At 32.5% G+C, this 13592-nt stretch overlaps 2 protein-coding genes and 1 long non-coding RNA gene across 3 annotated transcripts; 1 reads left to right on the top strand and 2 right to left on the bottom strand.

The window, feature by feature from the left end:
* Nucleotides 1–2833: 2833 nt before the first annotated feature.
* Nucleotides 2834–5755, top strand: LOC110654316 (protein CUP-SHAPED COTYLEDON 3). The gene is made up of 3 exons (XM_021810251.2): nucleotides 2834–3207; nucleotides 4054–4328; nucleotides 4718–5755. The coding sequence occupies exons 1-3, from the start codon at nucleotides 3006–3008 to the stop codon at nucleotides 5426–5428; spliced, it is 1188 nt and encodes a 395-aa protein (XP_021665943.2). The 5' UTR covers nucleotides 2834–3005; the 3' UTR covers nucleotides 5429–5755.
* A 1123-nt stretch (nucleotides 5756–6878) lies between these two features.
* Nucleotides 6879–8671, bottom strand: LOC110654422 (uncharacterized). Its single transcript, XR_002494716.2, has 2 exons — nucleotides 8269–8671; nucleotides 6879–7153 (listed from the first exon to the last, which is right to left on the bottom strand). It is a non-coding gene; the product is annotated as an uncharacterized LOC110654422 (long non-coding RNA).
* Nucleotides 8672–8989: 318 nt separating this feature from the next.
* LOC110654315 (uncharacterized) lies at nucleotides 8990–10242 on the bottom strand. Its single transcript, XM_058130532.1, has one exon. It carries the CDS (start codon nucleotides 9403–9405, stop codon nucleotides 9169–9171), a length of 237 nt encoding a protein of 78 aa, XP_057986515.1. The 5' UTR covers nucleotides 9406–10242; the 3' UTR covers nucleotides 8990–9168.
* Nucleotides 10243–13592: the final 3350 nt, after the last annotated feature.

Below are 13592 nucleotides of genomic sequence, written 5' to 3'. Positions count from 1 at the left end.
TATGAATAAGAGCACTTTCATTAGTTAGAATTGTAGTAAATGATGCCTTTTATAGGTGCTTTTCATTGCTAAAAACGTCTGCTGGAGAGTGTGTCTAACGGCTCTTTAATTTTCAAAAAACTAGCCGTTATTGCTTAGAAAGTCGTGCAGCAGAGTTGAGTCAGGTCAGGTCATAAAAATAGTTAACTAAAATTTTCATCGGTTAACTAGTTTTGTAAGATAGAGAATTTTAGACATCAAAACTAGTTAACTAATTTTTGCAACGGGTTAACTAATTTTGCTACTGCCTGACTTAAAAATTGAAATTTTGAGTTTTTGAAGAAAGGTTGTAAAAATTATTTTGACCATTCAAAAACCTTAGGAATGATATAAAAACACTTTCTAAACCCTTGAATCTAAAAACAAAATTGATTTTAGGTCTCAAATGGCATAAATTCTTTAATCTTGTACAATGGACCTAAGAGCTTAATTTCTATCATATTTCTTCATGGACTTTGATTCGTCTTGTGTTATACAAGATGATAAACTCCTTTTATATCAGTCATGTCAATAGAATAGTCCTTCCATCAGTGTCTTTGCATATCATGACCTATAAAATCACTTCAAATACTTATGCACAAAAGGTTAATGTATATTTCATTAAGTTTTGTTATCATCAAAATCAAGCTCATTTTAGCTTACAGGGCCTACACTCCCTATTCATTATCACTTATTCATCTCCCTTGTGATTTTACCAAATCCCAATCTCCAGCATTTTTTTTTAACCGAAAAAATGATTATTAGATGTGTTAGTAACCATCCATTGGCTGTGTTAGTTGCTATTCTCTTACATGATTACAGTGATGATTGCTCTTTGGTTTCAATCCATAAAGCACATTAATCTTCACACTGTTGAAAGACATAAACCACTACTTATACAGCGATTATGGATTATTTATCTTGATTTACCGAATATATTTAAATTTATATTTTAGAAAATTCAACATGAACAAAACAGACAGATATACATAATACATGAAAATCTTATATATTATCATGCAACGTACCTTAAGCATGTAAGTTTGTGGTAAATAGCAGGCCAAACACAGGTAGTAGGGTTCTTTGATGTAATAAGGTGGGTGGGGCAGCAGTAGCATTGGAGGAAAGTGATGGATTGCGTATGATTATGAGAAGAAATATTTATTTGTACGGGTCCATTGGGGAGCAGCAAATCTGATAGAGATGATGAGAAATGAGTTAAAACGTTGCCCATTTGATAATGAAAATAAAAGGTCCTGCCATGCAGGGTAATCAGGGCAAGAAAGCAGAAGGCCTTGAAACCATTGAAAATAATAACACTAATTATATAGAAATATTAGTAGATAGGCATAGGCTGCAATGTAGGCTTATGCAATAGGCAGCAGCATTAGATTCTGGGGTGGTGTTATCTTTTTCTTAGGTGACTCACTAAAGATACAGACGCCTAGTTTTCCAACCCTTTTTTTTTTAATTTAAATGAAAAAACTGATATATAATTATATTACACGTGCAACGCCGACACCGTTTTTATGATATCACCCACCATAAATGCTTCTCATTGGTCTGGTCTCATATGAAAATCAAATATCGCACCTACCTAAACTAGGGTTTCCAGTAATTACAGTGTCATCGTGTGCAGAAACAGCTCCTAATAATATTACCTGCAGCCAAAGTGTGCTGTGTTGTGTTGTGTTGGTAAGTAACAGAAGCAACTCTCTCTTATTTACTAATAAAACATTCAAAATTTAATAGATTTACAAGTTCAAAATCCTTTTTTTTTTTTAATTTCCATGTTAAAGAAATGGGGAATTCTAATCTGCAAAAGGATGAGTTTTGCTTGAAGGCATATGCATAAGCACATATGGCACAAATCTAATTCAGACTTTTTGGCTGTTTTTGAGAGTTTGAATATACACATGGTTTGAGAACAAAGAATCAATAAACTTAAAAAATTTTCATCTAAATGTGATGTATCATGATTTTAGATATAAATATGTAAAATTTATATATTTAATAGATAAATTTTAATACTCCATTATAAGTTAGAGAAATCTTATACTTTATATGTTTAAAAATAATCACTCACCCAAGTAATGATTGTGAGCATAAATTAATTTTGCACTAAACTCTCACCTACATTAATAATCCTTTAATTAATTATTATAAAATTAATCAGGCCTTTAAAAATTATCTTGCGCATATGCATAATTTAAGATCATTATAGAATAATAAGGTAATAATAATATGTGCATGATTCGATTTAACACACATATATATATATATATATATATATATATATATATATATATATATATATATATATATATATATATATATCTTTGAATATTATTTAAATATATAAATGATTAGTTCATATGTAATTAAAAAATTGAGTATATATATACAAAATGAATAATCAGGAATAACTGCTAGAGAAAATTGGATAAAAATAGGGGCGAAAAAGCATATTAATTTATTTTGGTTGGAGAAAGAAGAATGAATTAGGTGACGATGGATGATGGTGATGATCTCAGAGCTGGCTTCTGAGAATGAAGGAAATCCAAATGGACATGCTCATACAGCCACGCATATTTCTCTCTCTTCCCTACCAACGATTCGCATTTACTCTCCCTTTCCACAGTCTGCACACCCATACCTACAATCTCACCAGCTCTTGTTTGTTTTTTTTTTTTTTTTTTTTCCTGTAAATCTCTTTTTTATCTTTTATTTGTAAATAATAATAATAATAATACTACAAAAATAACCTATTCCCTGATTGGATTCCTCTCTTCTCATCAGGTGCGTTGCTGTAGGTTCTCTCCTTTATCCCTCAAAAACTCTCCCTTCCATCAGCTTCGCTTCTCCTTTGGTTTCAGTGCTTAAATTCCCTATATATTACACCTCATAATAACCCTTTTCTCTTCATCACTCATCACTCTCTAGTCTTCTCTTTTTACAAAATCTAACTTCATCCCTCTTCTTGGAAAATGTTGGCCATGGAAGAGCTTCTGTTTGAACTCACTGGGGAAGATAGAAACGAGCAAGGTTTGCCTCCAGGGTTTAGATTCCACCCAACTGATGAAGAGCTTATAACATTCTATCTTGCTTCAAAGGTCTTTCATGGGAGCTTTTGTGGAGTGGAAATCGCTGAAGTTGACCTCAACAGATGCGAGCCCTGGGAGCTTCCAGGTATACGCTTTGTTTTTTCTTCCTGGATGAAAAATGCTTTGCTCTTTGTTTGCGACTCACCATTATTGTCATTTAGACATAACACCATTACAAAATTGGAATATTCATTTTTCACTTGGCTGCAACGCAATCGTGATTTCTGGTATATCTACTATAATTGCTTTGCTTGATATGATGCAAGGTTCTGCATCCTTTCCTTAATTTTCCATTTTCTTATATGAATACGCAATTTGTTTCCTTAATTTCCTTGTTCTTGATTGAGTAAAACTGATTGATCGATTGAGCTTAGGCTGGATATTCACTTTAATGGACTTCTCACTGAGCTAAGCTTGAGGGATTTAACTTAAACCTCAGAAATGCAGCTAAACATCCTCTTAAAATCCCTTCGAACCTTGAGGTGGATGGATGTCTTGTGTCTTGGAGAACTAGATGACTCAACTACATCTTAAATCTCTGCAATGTATATACTCTCTCGCTCTTTTATTAGTCCAATAATAAGACTTTAAAGCTGATAAGATCTTGGTTACAATGTTGAACTACTGACATTCATAGCAATGGTTCATTTATGCCTATTAGATCCGAGAAACTGAAGCAAAAAATGGTCTCGTTTAAAGTCCAAAGCTTTCTTGCCGATATATATGAATATTTTAGTTATTAATGTCGCTATCATGAAGTTGAGTATGATACACACGTACCCTTTAAGCTATTCCCCACCATAAGTTTGGCGAGAAAGCTTATCCATATTCTGATCTGAAAGCTCATTTATTTAATTTCTGAAAAATGCCAATTCATTAAATGCGGAATTTATAATGCTGTAGGTGTGTTCTTGGTTTTGTTGTAAATCAGATGTGGCAAAAATGGGGGAGAGGGAGTGGTACTTCTTCAGCCTGAGGGACAGGAAGTACCCAACAGGGCTGAGAACAAATAGAGCAACCGGAGCTGGGTACTGGAAGGCCACAGGCAAAGATAGGGAAGTGTACAGTGCCTCGAGCGGTGCTTTACTTGGCATGAAAAAGACCCTCGTTTTCTACAAGGGCAGAGCTCCCAGAGGCGAGAAGACCAAGTGGGTCATGCACGAGTACCGCTTGGACGGTGATTTCTCCCACCGCCACACGTGCAAGGTTAGTGTGAGTCATCGTCTCTCCCTCCCCCATACGTGCAATGTGGGAATCAACCTATAGTTTGCTGCACACAGCCCGCCCCCTCCTCCTAACACTCTCTCTTGTCCTTTTCTGGGTTGACTTGTTGTGTTGCACGCCGACTAGACCATTTTCACTCCATTATTTAACCTTCTGGGTAGCATCTGATGTGATTGGTTTGATTTAACATGCTCTGTTTTGGTGTCGATGGCTCTCGCATTTATTTGTCCTACAGAAAATTCATGATGTATGCATTAGGATTACCACATTACTTTTATATTACTTAAACCCTGCCGAGAACATCCTGCTTACCAATATTTATTACACTGTCAATAAGATCTTATCTTCCTTGGAATCTGGTCGCTCTGCAGGAGGAATGGGTGATTTGCAGGATATTTCACAAAAATGGGGAGAAGAAAAATGGCCTTGTGCAAGGGCAAGGCTTCCTCTTGGAAGCTGCTTCCCCACCCATCTCTAGTTCCTTGCCTCCATTGCTTGAAGCCCCATCGACAATATTAGGATGTCAAGCTCAGGCTTCAACGGGGGCCCTCCAAAATCATTTTCTGATTCACCACCGAGAAAGTGATCTCAAAAGTTTACTTCTAAGTCCCCTAGTCTCCCAATGTCACAATGTAGTCTCAGCAAACGGGTTATTCCAACCGATTTCACCAGCTCCCATCGCAATCAATACCAGAGAAACAAACAAGAACATAGACACAAACACAGCCAACAACCCGTCACCATCGATGCTCTTCAATTCCCTCTCGCATCAAGATTGCACTTTGAAGGAACAATCCACTATTCCAAAACAGTGCAAAACAGAGGAAAACTTTTCCTATTTTCAACTACCTGATGCTAACTTGAACTGGGAGGATAAGGTTCATCCAAGCCCATACATTCAATATCCCTTGTATTCTGATATGGATTGCAATGTCTTGGGGATCTCAGCAGCTGCCATTGATTCAGACATTACTACCCATGAGATGTCCACTTCAATTGCTTTCAACAGGGCCGGCTTTCAGATGATGATGTTAGATACTTCCTTCAGACTCCCTGCAGAATCTTGGCCAGTAGATTCTTAAGATCTTCGAGTGTCCAAACAGCTAGTGCCATACTAGTTCATATGTATACAGTATATCATCTATAGAATGTATCCCCTGTGCTCATTAATGTACTGCAGCACTAAATGTAGCGCTATCGATCATCCTGATATAAGGTCGATCCATGCACGTATCTATGTAGTAATTTAAGGATTTTTAATGATATGCATTTTTCCCCTCTTGTTAGACGCTTTTCTTACGCGACTACTAAGAATAACAATGCTCCCATCTCCCTAGATATCGAGCTAAAAAGGGGACGGAGGGAGAGGGTGAGGGTGAGCAGCAAAGGGTACTGTTTGATGTGACACGGTGGATGGGATTGGAGGTTCCAGTTGTTCATACCTTGGTATAGTAATATTTTGACGTCATTTTGTGTTGATGATTGACGATGGGATTGGGTCCCTTTGCATGCATGCGCGCTGGTAGCGCTTTGGTAGGGGTCTGCCCATCTACACCCTATAAAAACTGTGTCCAGGGAGACAAGGCTTGGATGTATCTAAAAAAGCATTGCATGATTCATAAAGTCGATGACAATGGCATCATGAATTTGTTGTTTTTGTAAAAATTTATGTCGTGAATAAATTCTGGATCCCTGTACAGGGGGAGACAGCCACCAACGGCTGCCTCTCCAAAGATCACATGTGGCCTTGGTCATGGTGGCCGAGCATCTTTTTCCCATTCTACCTGCTTGTAATCATCACAAACTTTGGTACGATCATCCAGCCAGGGACGTGGAAATCAGGGGAGAACATCCAATAATGTCTGGGAAAAGAGTTTCTATTCTTCAATTTCACCGAGCTGTTTTGCTTTCCTCTTCTGGGTTCGATTTAGCCACTATCGGCCCAACCCTTCATCTCGAACCTACGAAACTACTGGGCCAGGAACTAGGATCGAGATATGTTTTATGGGTCGAGCAGAGTGCAACAATCTATGGGACCAAGAAAAATAAAATAAAATAAACAAAGCCGATAATTGATGTATGGTAATAGCAATTGCTATAACCTTCTGCAGCTATAGAGAAAAACATAGCCGTAAACTGGACTGTCTGGACTACTACTTAAACTAACTCTCATGTAGGCATTAGTAAAGAAATTATGAGACTAAGCTACAAAGTCATAATCGAATCCAAAGCTCATATGGAACTCTTATACTATGTTGTGACCCTGGGTCTCTGTCATAGCTACAATGGAGTATTGATCAATAACATGGGTTCTATTGTAATGACGTACTGATCAATAACATAGGTTCTATGTCATGGCTATAATGAAGTATTGAACAAAAACAAAGAACTATTCTCCCCCATCTCAATCTTTTCTTCTTTCACCTCTGTTATGCCGAAGATTATACCATGTATTCTTCACTCATTAACGATTATGTAACATTTGGCAACGTCTTGAGCTCCACTAGATTAAAGAGAAAGAGCACCAATGTCTACACAGAATTATGAATCATTCAGAATTTTATTCCACAATATGCTCAATGGGACAGCATTGATTAACTAGATAATGTTTATAATGAGCAAGTTTCAAGAAGAAAGATTTACAGCTAAGAAGTTGCACATATCAAAATGATAAAACATTTTCACTCTCAAACTACCTCCTCATGAAAACCAACTGCTAGATCTTGAGTTGAGGATTATTACAAGCCCAAGCACATAAAAAATGCACGTATCTGCAATTGCATGCAGGTCCACGATCAAAGCTGCCCCTGTTCCAAATGAACAGGTTAAAGTCAGTCATGATTCAGGGTTTTGCAGAGATTACCAAAGAAAGTAAACTCTCAACCCTCTCGGTGAATGAGAAACTTTGCTGCAATATATTCTTTTATTAAAATTAAATATAGCACAAAGCTTGCTATCCTGAACTACAGGAATTACCTGCTTTTGTATGACCCTGAAATAAAATAGTTAAACGAAACACGGGAATGTAGAGATTTTAATATGTGCTGTAGAAAAAGAACATATATAAGCACCAATGGGATCATTATACTCAACACTCCATATAAAAGTTACATAGTCCATTGAACCCAACGGTCATAATCCAACATGAGCAGGAAAAAGTTGTTTAAAATGAATCATTTAAAAGACAAAGGAATTTGTACTAATAACTGAGAATCTAGATAATCAAAGCTGCCCTTAGCCACCATCAACCTTGCCGTCACCGCCTTGGAAAAAGCTTAAACTACCATCCAGGCAAAAAACCCTCAAGTTGTTACAAACAGTAGAACAAAGCTCATATATCATTGGGTCCTGTCTCCTCATATCAGTAAGAAGCCTAGAGTCCACATACAAGACCTAATGAAAGTCAAAGGCAAGACCTTTTCTCTTGTATAGCTGTAACAGGATGGCACCAAGTACCACCTTTTCAATTCAGTAGCTTCAAAGTGAAGCTCAGCTATAGAAGGAAACTGGGCCATCTAGAATTGCAAATAAGAATGGGATTTAAGATTATGGCAGTAGCATTTTGAGAAACGCTTTGCACAAAAGGATATAATTGGCTTCAATTGTGGTGTTAAAACAATCTAGACTAACACCCAAGTAAATCCTAAAATCTCTCAAATGCTCATGTTGTTGTGTGCATAATAAATAATAAAATTTATTATTTATTTATGTATAAAGTGAAGAAAAAGTAACTGATTTAAGCATTCAGGCTAAATCCAGATCTAAACTGTCAGAGATTTAATCAAATATTTCATGCTAGGATTTAATGCAGCGGAAAAATGGATAAGGATATTCAATAATCAGAACGGAAAGAGAAGTAAAAATTGTATCAAAACCCTAAACCTGGAACCAAAAATCAAAAGAAGAGAGAATCACCACCAACCAAATGAGAAAAAGATGGACGACTAGGATCTTATTTGGGGGATTTATCCTCCTTGGAGGACGAACCATATCGAGGAGGAGAATATATCAGAGCCGCCAACATAGTCCCTGGCAAAACCACGTACTTGGCCACCGCAGCCAGCTTGGCCACCAATGGCTCACCCCGCATGAACGCCATTTCCCAGTTTCGCCTAAACTCTTCAGACCAATTGGGTTGGGTTGATACTTGCTCAGACTTCACTCAGCAATAGCACCAGTGACCAGACGTGATTGATTGCTTCCGAAATTGGGCTTGAGCTCAGAATGGAGTTGTAGATGTAGTCGTCTTGGGCTTTGGTTTAAAAGAATTTCCACAAAACCCAATATTTTATATTGTATAAAACTTTTAAAATTATTTTTTTAATATTTAAAATAATTTTTTTTAGCCTTTTAATCCCCTTACGAAACCTTAATGCAATATTCAAACCTCTCTAACAAAAGAATAAAAATTATTTTTAATTCTCATTACAATAAAGCCTGAAATAGCCATTCTTTTTTATATGTTTATATGAATCTTGAACTTAGCTGGGAATCACTTTTTCTTTTCCAATATTTTGTCACAAGCCTAAAACAAATAACATATTTTCTTCTAATCCCATAATCACATACCTAAATGAGTGCGGATCTGCATTGCATTATTGAAGATAAGCTATCCAACTTCCAAGGAATAAGGAGAGTTTCATTTCATGTATATAAAATCCAAATCCAAATATACAAAGTTCCATCCAACTTTTAATGAAATATAACTTTCCTATGCTAATTGTTGAATTATACGATATAAGAAAGAAAAACAATAAAATTCAAGTAACATGTATATATGAAGTTGAAAGCCAGGAGACTTAATGAGAAAAAAAAAAAAAAGTCAAGAAACTTGTGGTTTTCCATCAGGGAGGCTGGCTTCAGAAAGGGTGGGAGCATCAGTGCCGCCACCACGTTGATTAGGCTTCACTTCTTGGTGTCCCTCGGTGCCATAAGCTTGGCGTTTGTAGTCCTCCAAGTCGCTGTATTTCAAGTAAGGACTGCTCTCTAGAGGCAACCCCTCCTTATTCTTATCCTCGTTGTCTGTCTTTCTTGCCATTTGCTCGCTGCTATTCTCCATCTCTCTTTCTAATTTTCAGTATTCCTTCCAACGTTACTTATGCATGCAGCGGAGGAACGGTGTCCAAGAGCTTGCAAAATTTTAGTTTCAGACCCGTATCTTCCGAGCTCTTTTTGACTTTTTCATGTAATTTCCCTGTTTCCTTAATTTGTCAAGTTTATAATAGTGTTACTATAATAAGAATTCATTCCGGTCTCCATTGTAAATGCAGCTCCACCAATCAAAGAAGTCCATGTAACTGAATTATGCTCTGTTAAATGCCCGCCTAGCACACTCTAAATTTCCACATTTTCAAATTCATATCAATCAGACCATTACCCACATAAACATCAACAAAGGGTTCTGTTTTTGCAATTCGTGCCTGCAAATTGGTACCCCATTCCAGATCACAAATGCTTGTGCACGTACAGATTTGAGTCTAAAACCTCGAGTCCACATCTCAAATAACATACTAAAAATTGGAACTTCAAATCCCTGCTTGGACAAGATTGAAATAATTTTGTTCCGAGAAACATTGTCACGTTTTGGCATTCGGTTGAACATGTCAAGAGTCGTTCCAACCCCATAAAATTTAAATAACTGTAAATCATACTGTTCAAGCAAAACAATTTTGGATTCTGGATCCTAAAAAATACTTGCTCCGCACAGCTACCCACACCACTCTTAATATACAGATCAATAACCGACGTTTCAATTGATGTATCATTTCCAAAATCATTTTTCTCCCCAAGCCCATGTAACTGAAAAACCAATTTGATATAACCAAGAGAAGTACAAGCATACATGGCACAAGACATAGACAGCAGATTAGCGATACTTGAACAATTTGCTTCAGAGCCTCCTCAGGCTTTCCATTTCCTAAATAAACCGACATCATAGAGTTCCAAGAAACAGAGTCTCTGTCAGGAATTTCATCAAACAACTTCTTGGCTTTCATCTGTACTGTGCGCTAAGTTAACTAACCGGTCTAAACGGCAAGGTGGGAGACGGCTGGAAACCGCTTTTGTCCTGCAAAGGAAAACGACAGCGTTTAGAAAGGATTCATAAATGAATTAAAAATGTTATTTGTCCAATTTTTTTTTCACCAACTTAACTTTTTATGCTTTAAAAAAAATATATATTATATCTTTCTTTGAATTTATTTTTATGGTAAAATTAAAATTATATATTTGGTTGTATTTTTTATTTTATCATAATATAAATCAATATTTTAAATAAATTCAAACGTCTATAAATCTAACACGTCTTATATTCTATCATAAAAAAATCAATATAAATCTCAAATTATATTTAAATTCCTGAAAGAAAAGAGTGGTATATTAATAATTAAATTTTACAATTAAACTATAAAATAATATCTTTATATGTTAAATCATATTATTCACTATTTAATTCTTTCTTTTTTATTTTTAATAAAAAATTATCATCTCTTTATATTCTTATTATATCTCTAAAAAAATTAATTTTGCTTTTAATCAATAGAATTTATATCTATCTATAAGAAAAAATCAACATAATTAAACATGTTATAAATGAAATTGTTCTAAATTTTTGAGAAAATACATGATGGGAACTTTATGTTATTGTATTTTATTTTAAAAATCTCCATCTTTTAAGATAGTTTTTGGAAATTTTTAAGTTCGACCGAACTGTGTTCAGCAGCACCATATTAAGATTACTAAAAAAAAATATGTTTATATCAAGACAAAGTAAAGTGGAATTGGAATGAGTAGCCAGAGTCAAATCTCAATTCATCATTGGAGCCTTTGAATATCCCAAAGGAATTATACTTATTTTTTTTTTGTGAATTTTAATATTTTGCTATACTTAAATTCATTTTTTTTTTTTAGAATCGAAAAATATTTCATTAAGTATATAAATAAAGTATAAATTAATATATTATATTTTTACACAAATCAAATTAATTACTCATACAAAAAAATATATAAAAAATTTAAAAATTTTAATAATGTTGAGAGAGTATATAAATTAGTTAATATGTCGATTATTATTTAAAAAAAATCAAATTAAAATAGATTTAAGAGAATTATTAGAAAAAATTAATAAAAAATAAAATAATAAATTATTATGGGTGAAAAGACTCATAAATAGTATATAAAAAGAAGATCAAATAAAGGATAGAGAAAAAGAAACCAAGTTTTTCAATCATTGAGATATTTTTGTTGGAGAGACATTGGTGAAAAGACTCATAAATGTCCACAACTGATTAATGTGTTAAATTTGAATTCAAATTGGTGACTTTGATTCAAATTTAAATCATCAAAACTAAAATTATAACATCCTCTCAGTTTTGATTTTTATTTTAATTAAATATAATTATTAAATTTTTAATATATTTTTTAAAGAAATTTTTATATTTTTGAATCAAATTGAATTGATTTGCTTCAATTATATTTAAAGTCAAATTTGATTAAATTAATTTTAACCATTTCAAACTAATTTTTAGAAATAAATTAAATCAGTCTAATTTAAAATTTTTTCTAATTATTAAAACACTACATTAGTTTCTAGATTAGTTATAATTTTATCTTAATGTAAGAAAAAAAATATTATTTGACTTTATTTTAATAATATTTAAATTGTGTTACCATTATATTAATTTTTTGTCAAAATAATATATTTAATTGTAAAATATTATTTAACACATTTTATATTAAAAATTAAATATAAATATTTTTATGATATAAATTGAAATTTATAATATTTATAAAATTAAATAAGTTTAGAAAATATTTTTAATAAAAATAATTAAGTTTAAAAAAAATACAATGTTTCAAAAAAATATAAATATTTTATAATAAAATTAAATTACTTTAAAACAAATATAATCCTATGTATGTATCACTTTTCTCCCATCTAGAAGGAACTAACTAAAGTTTAACTTTTAATACCCTTTTCTGGGTACACTTTTAAATGAAGAAAAGGCTATATTTTGTAGTATCCAAAAATAGGAGAGGTATTATTGTTGGATATAAATTTTTTTAAAAATTATTATTAATTATATTCGGTATTATTGTTCAAATTATTATTAAAAAAATATTTTTTTAATATATTACTTAAAATGTATTAAAAATAATTTAAAATTATATTTAATAAATTTAAAATATTAAAATAATAAAATAATTTTTTAAAATAATTTTTTAATAATATTTAAAATAATATTTTTATTAAAAAAACAATTTTAGCCCTCTAACTATAGGCATTATAATTATTATGAGTCAAATTGCTTAAGATACAAAAGCAGAAAAGAAAATGACGCCTTTTCCAAAGGCAAGGGGTCAGAAGTAACGTCGGAGCATAATTCAATTCAAATTGAAAAATTAAATTGAATTGAGTTAATTCAGTTTAATTAATTTTATTTTAAAATTTAATTAGTTTAATTTTATATTATAAAAATTTCAGTTATTTGAATTTAGTTCGGTTTTAAAGAAAAAAAAAATGGTTAAATCAAACTGAATTGAATAGTAATTTATATATTTAAATCGAACTAAATCGAATTGAATCGATTTTTGAATTAATTTATTTTTATGAGAAATTTATGAATTATATTTAATTTTATATATATTAATTATTTAATTTCATTAATTAATGGTTATTATATTTAAATTAAAGTTAAAATTAAATCAAATAATTTAAAAATTAAGTCTAAATTAAAAATTAATTAAAAATCAAAATCAATTAATTTAAATCGAATCAAATTGAAATAGAACAATCTGATTCGATTTGATTTTTTATTCATTTTGATTTAATTTCTAAAATTTAAAATTTAATTTTTATAATTTAATTCAGTTCGAATCGGTTCGAATCGAATGCTCACTCCTAATAAGAAGAGACCCGATTAGTAGCTTTCACGTCTTCTAAAAAGTAACAACTACCGCTAGCTCCTGCATCATGTCATAGCAATATCTTCACATGGAGAGAAGGTAGCTTGCTTCTTCTGTTGCGAATTTGGGTGGAAATAGACTTTTTTTTTTTTTTTTTTTAATGCCCAATAGAGGCAATTAATTATATTTAAAATTTTAAAAAAATTCAAAAATATTTTTAATAGAATTAAATTTTAATTTATAAAAAAAAGAATTTCCATCCATATTAATTAAATTAATGATTGGAATGCAGAGGCAGAGCTAAGCATAGTGGTCGTAGACAAAACTGACAGGCTGCGATGT

Source organism: Hevea brasiliensis, chromosome 12 (assembly GCF_030052815.1).
Source record: "Hevea brasiliensis isolate MT/VB/25A 57/8 chromosome 12, ASM3005281v1, whole genome shotgun sequence".
Lineage (NCBI taxonomy): Eukaryota > Viridiplantae > Streptophyta > Magnoliopsida > Malpighiales > Euphorbiaceae > Hevea > Hevea brasiliensis.
The sequence above is the reverse complement of the archived record's forward strand: the minus strand, read 5'-3'. Positions and strand labels throughout refer to the sequence as shown.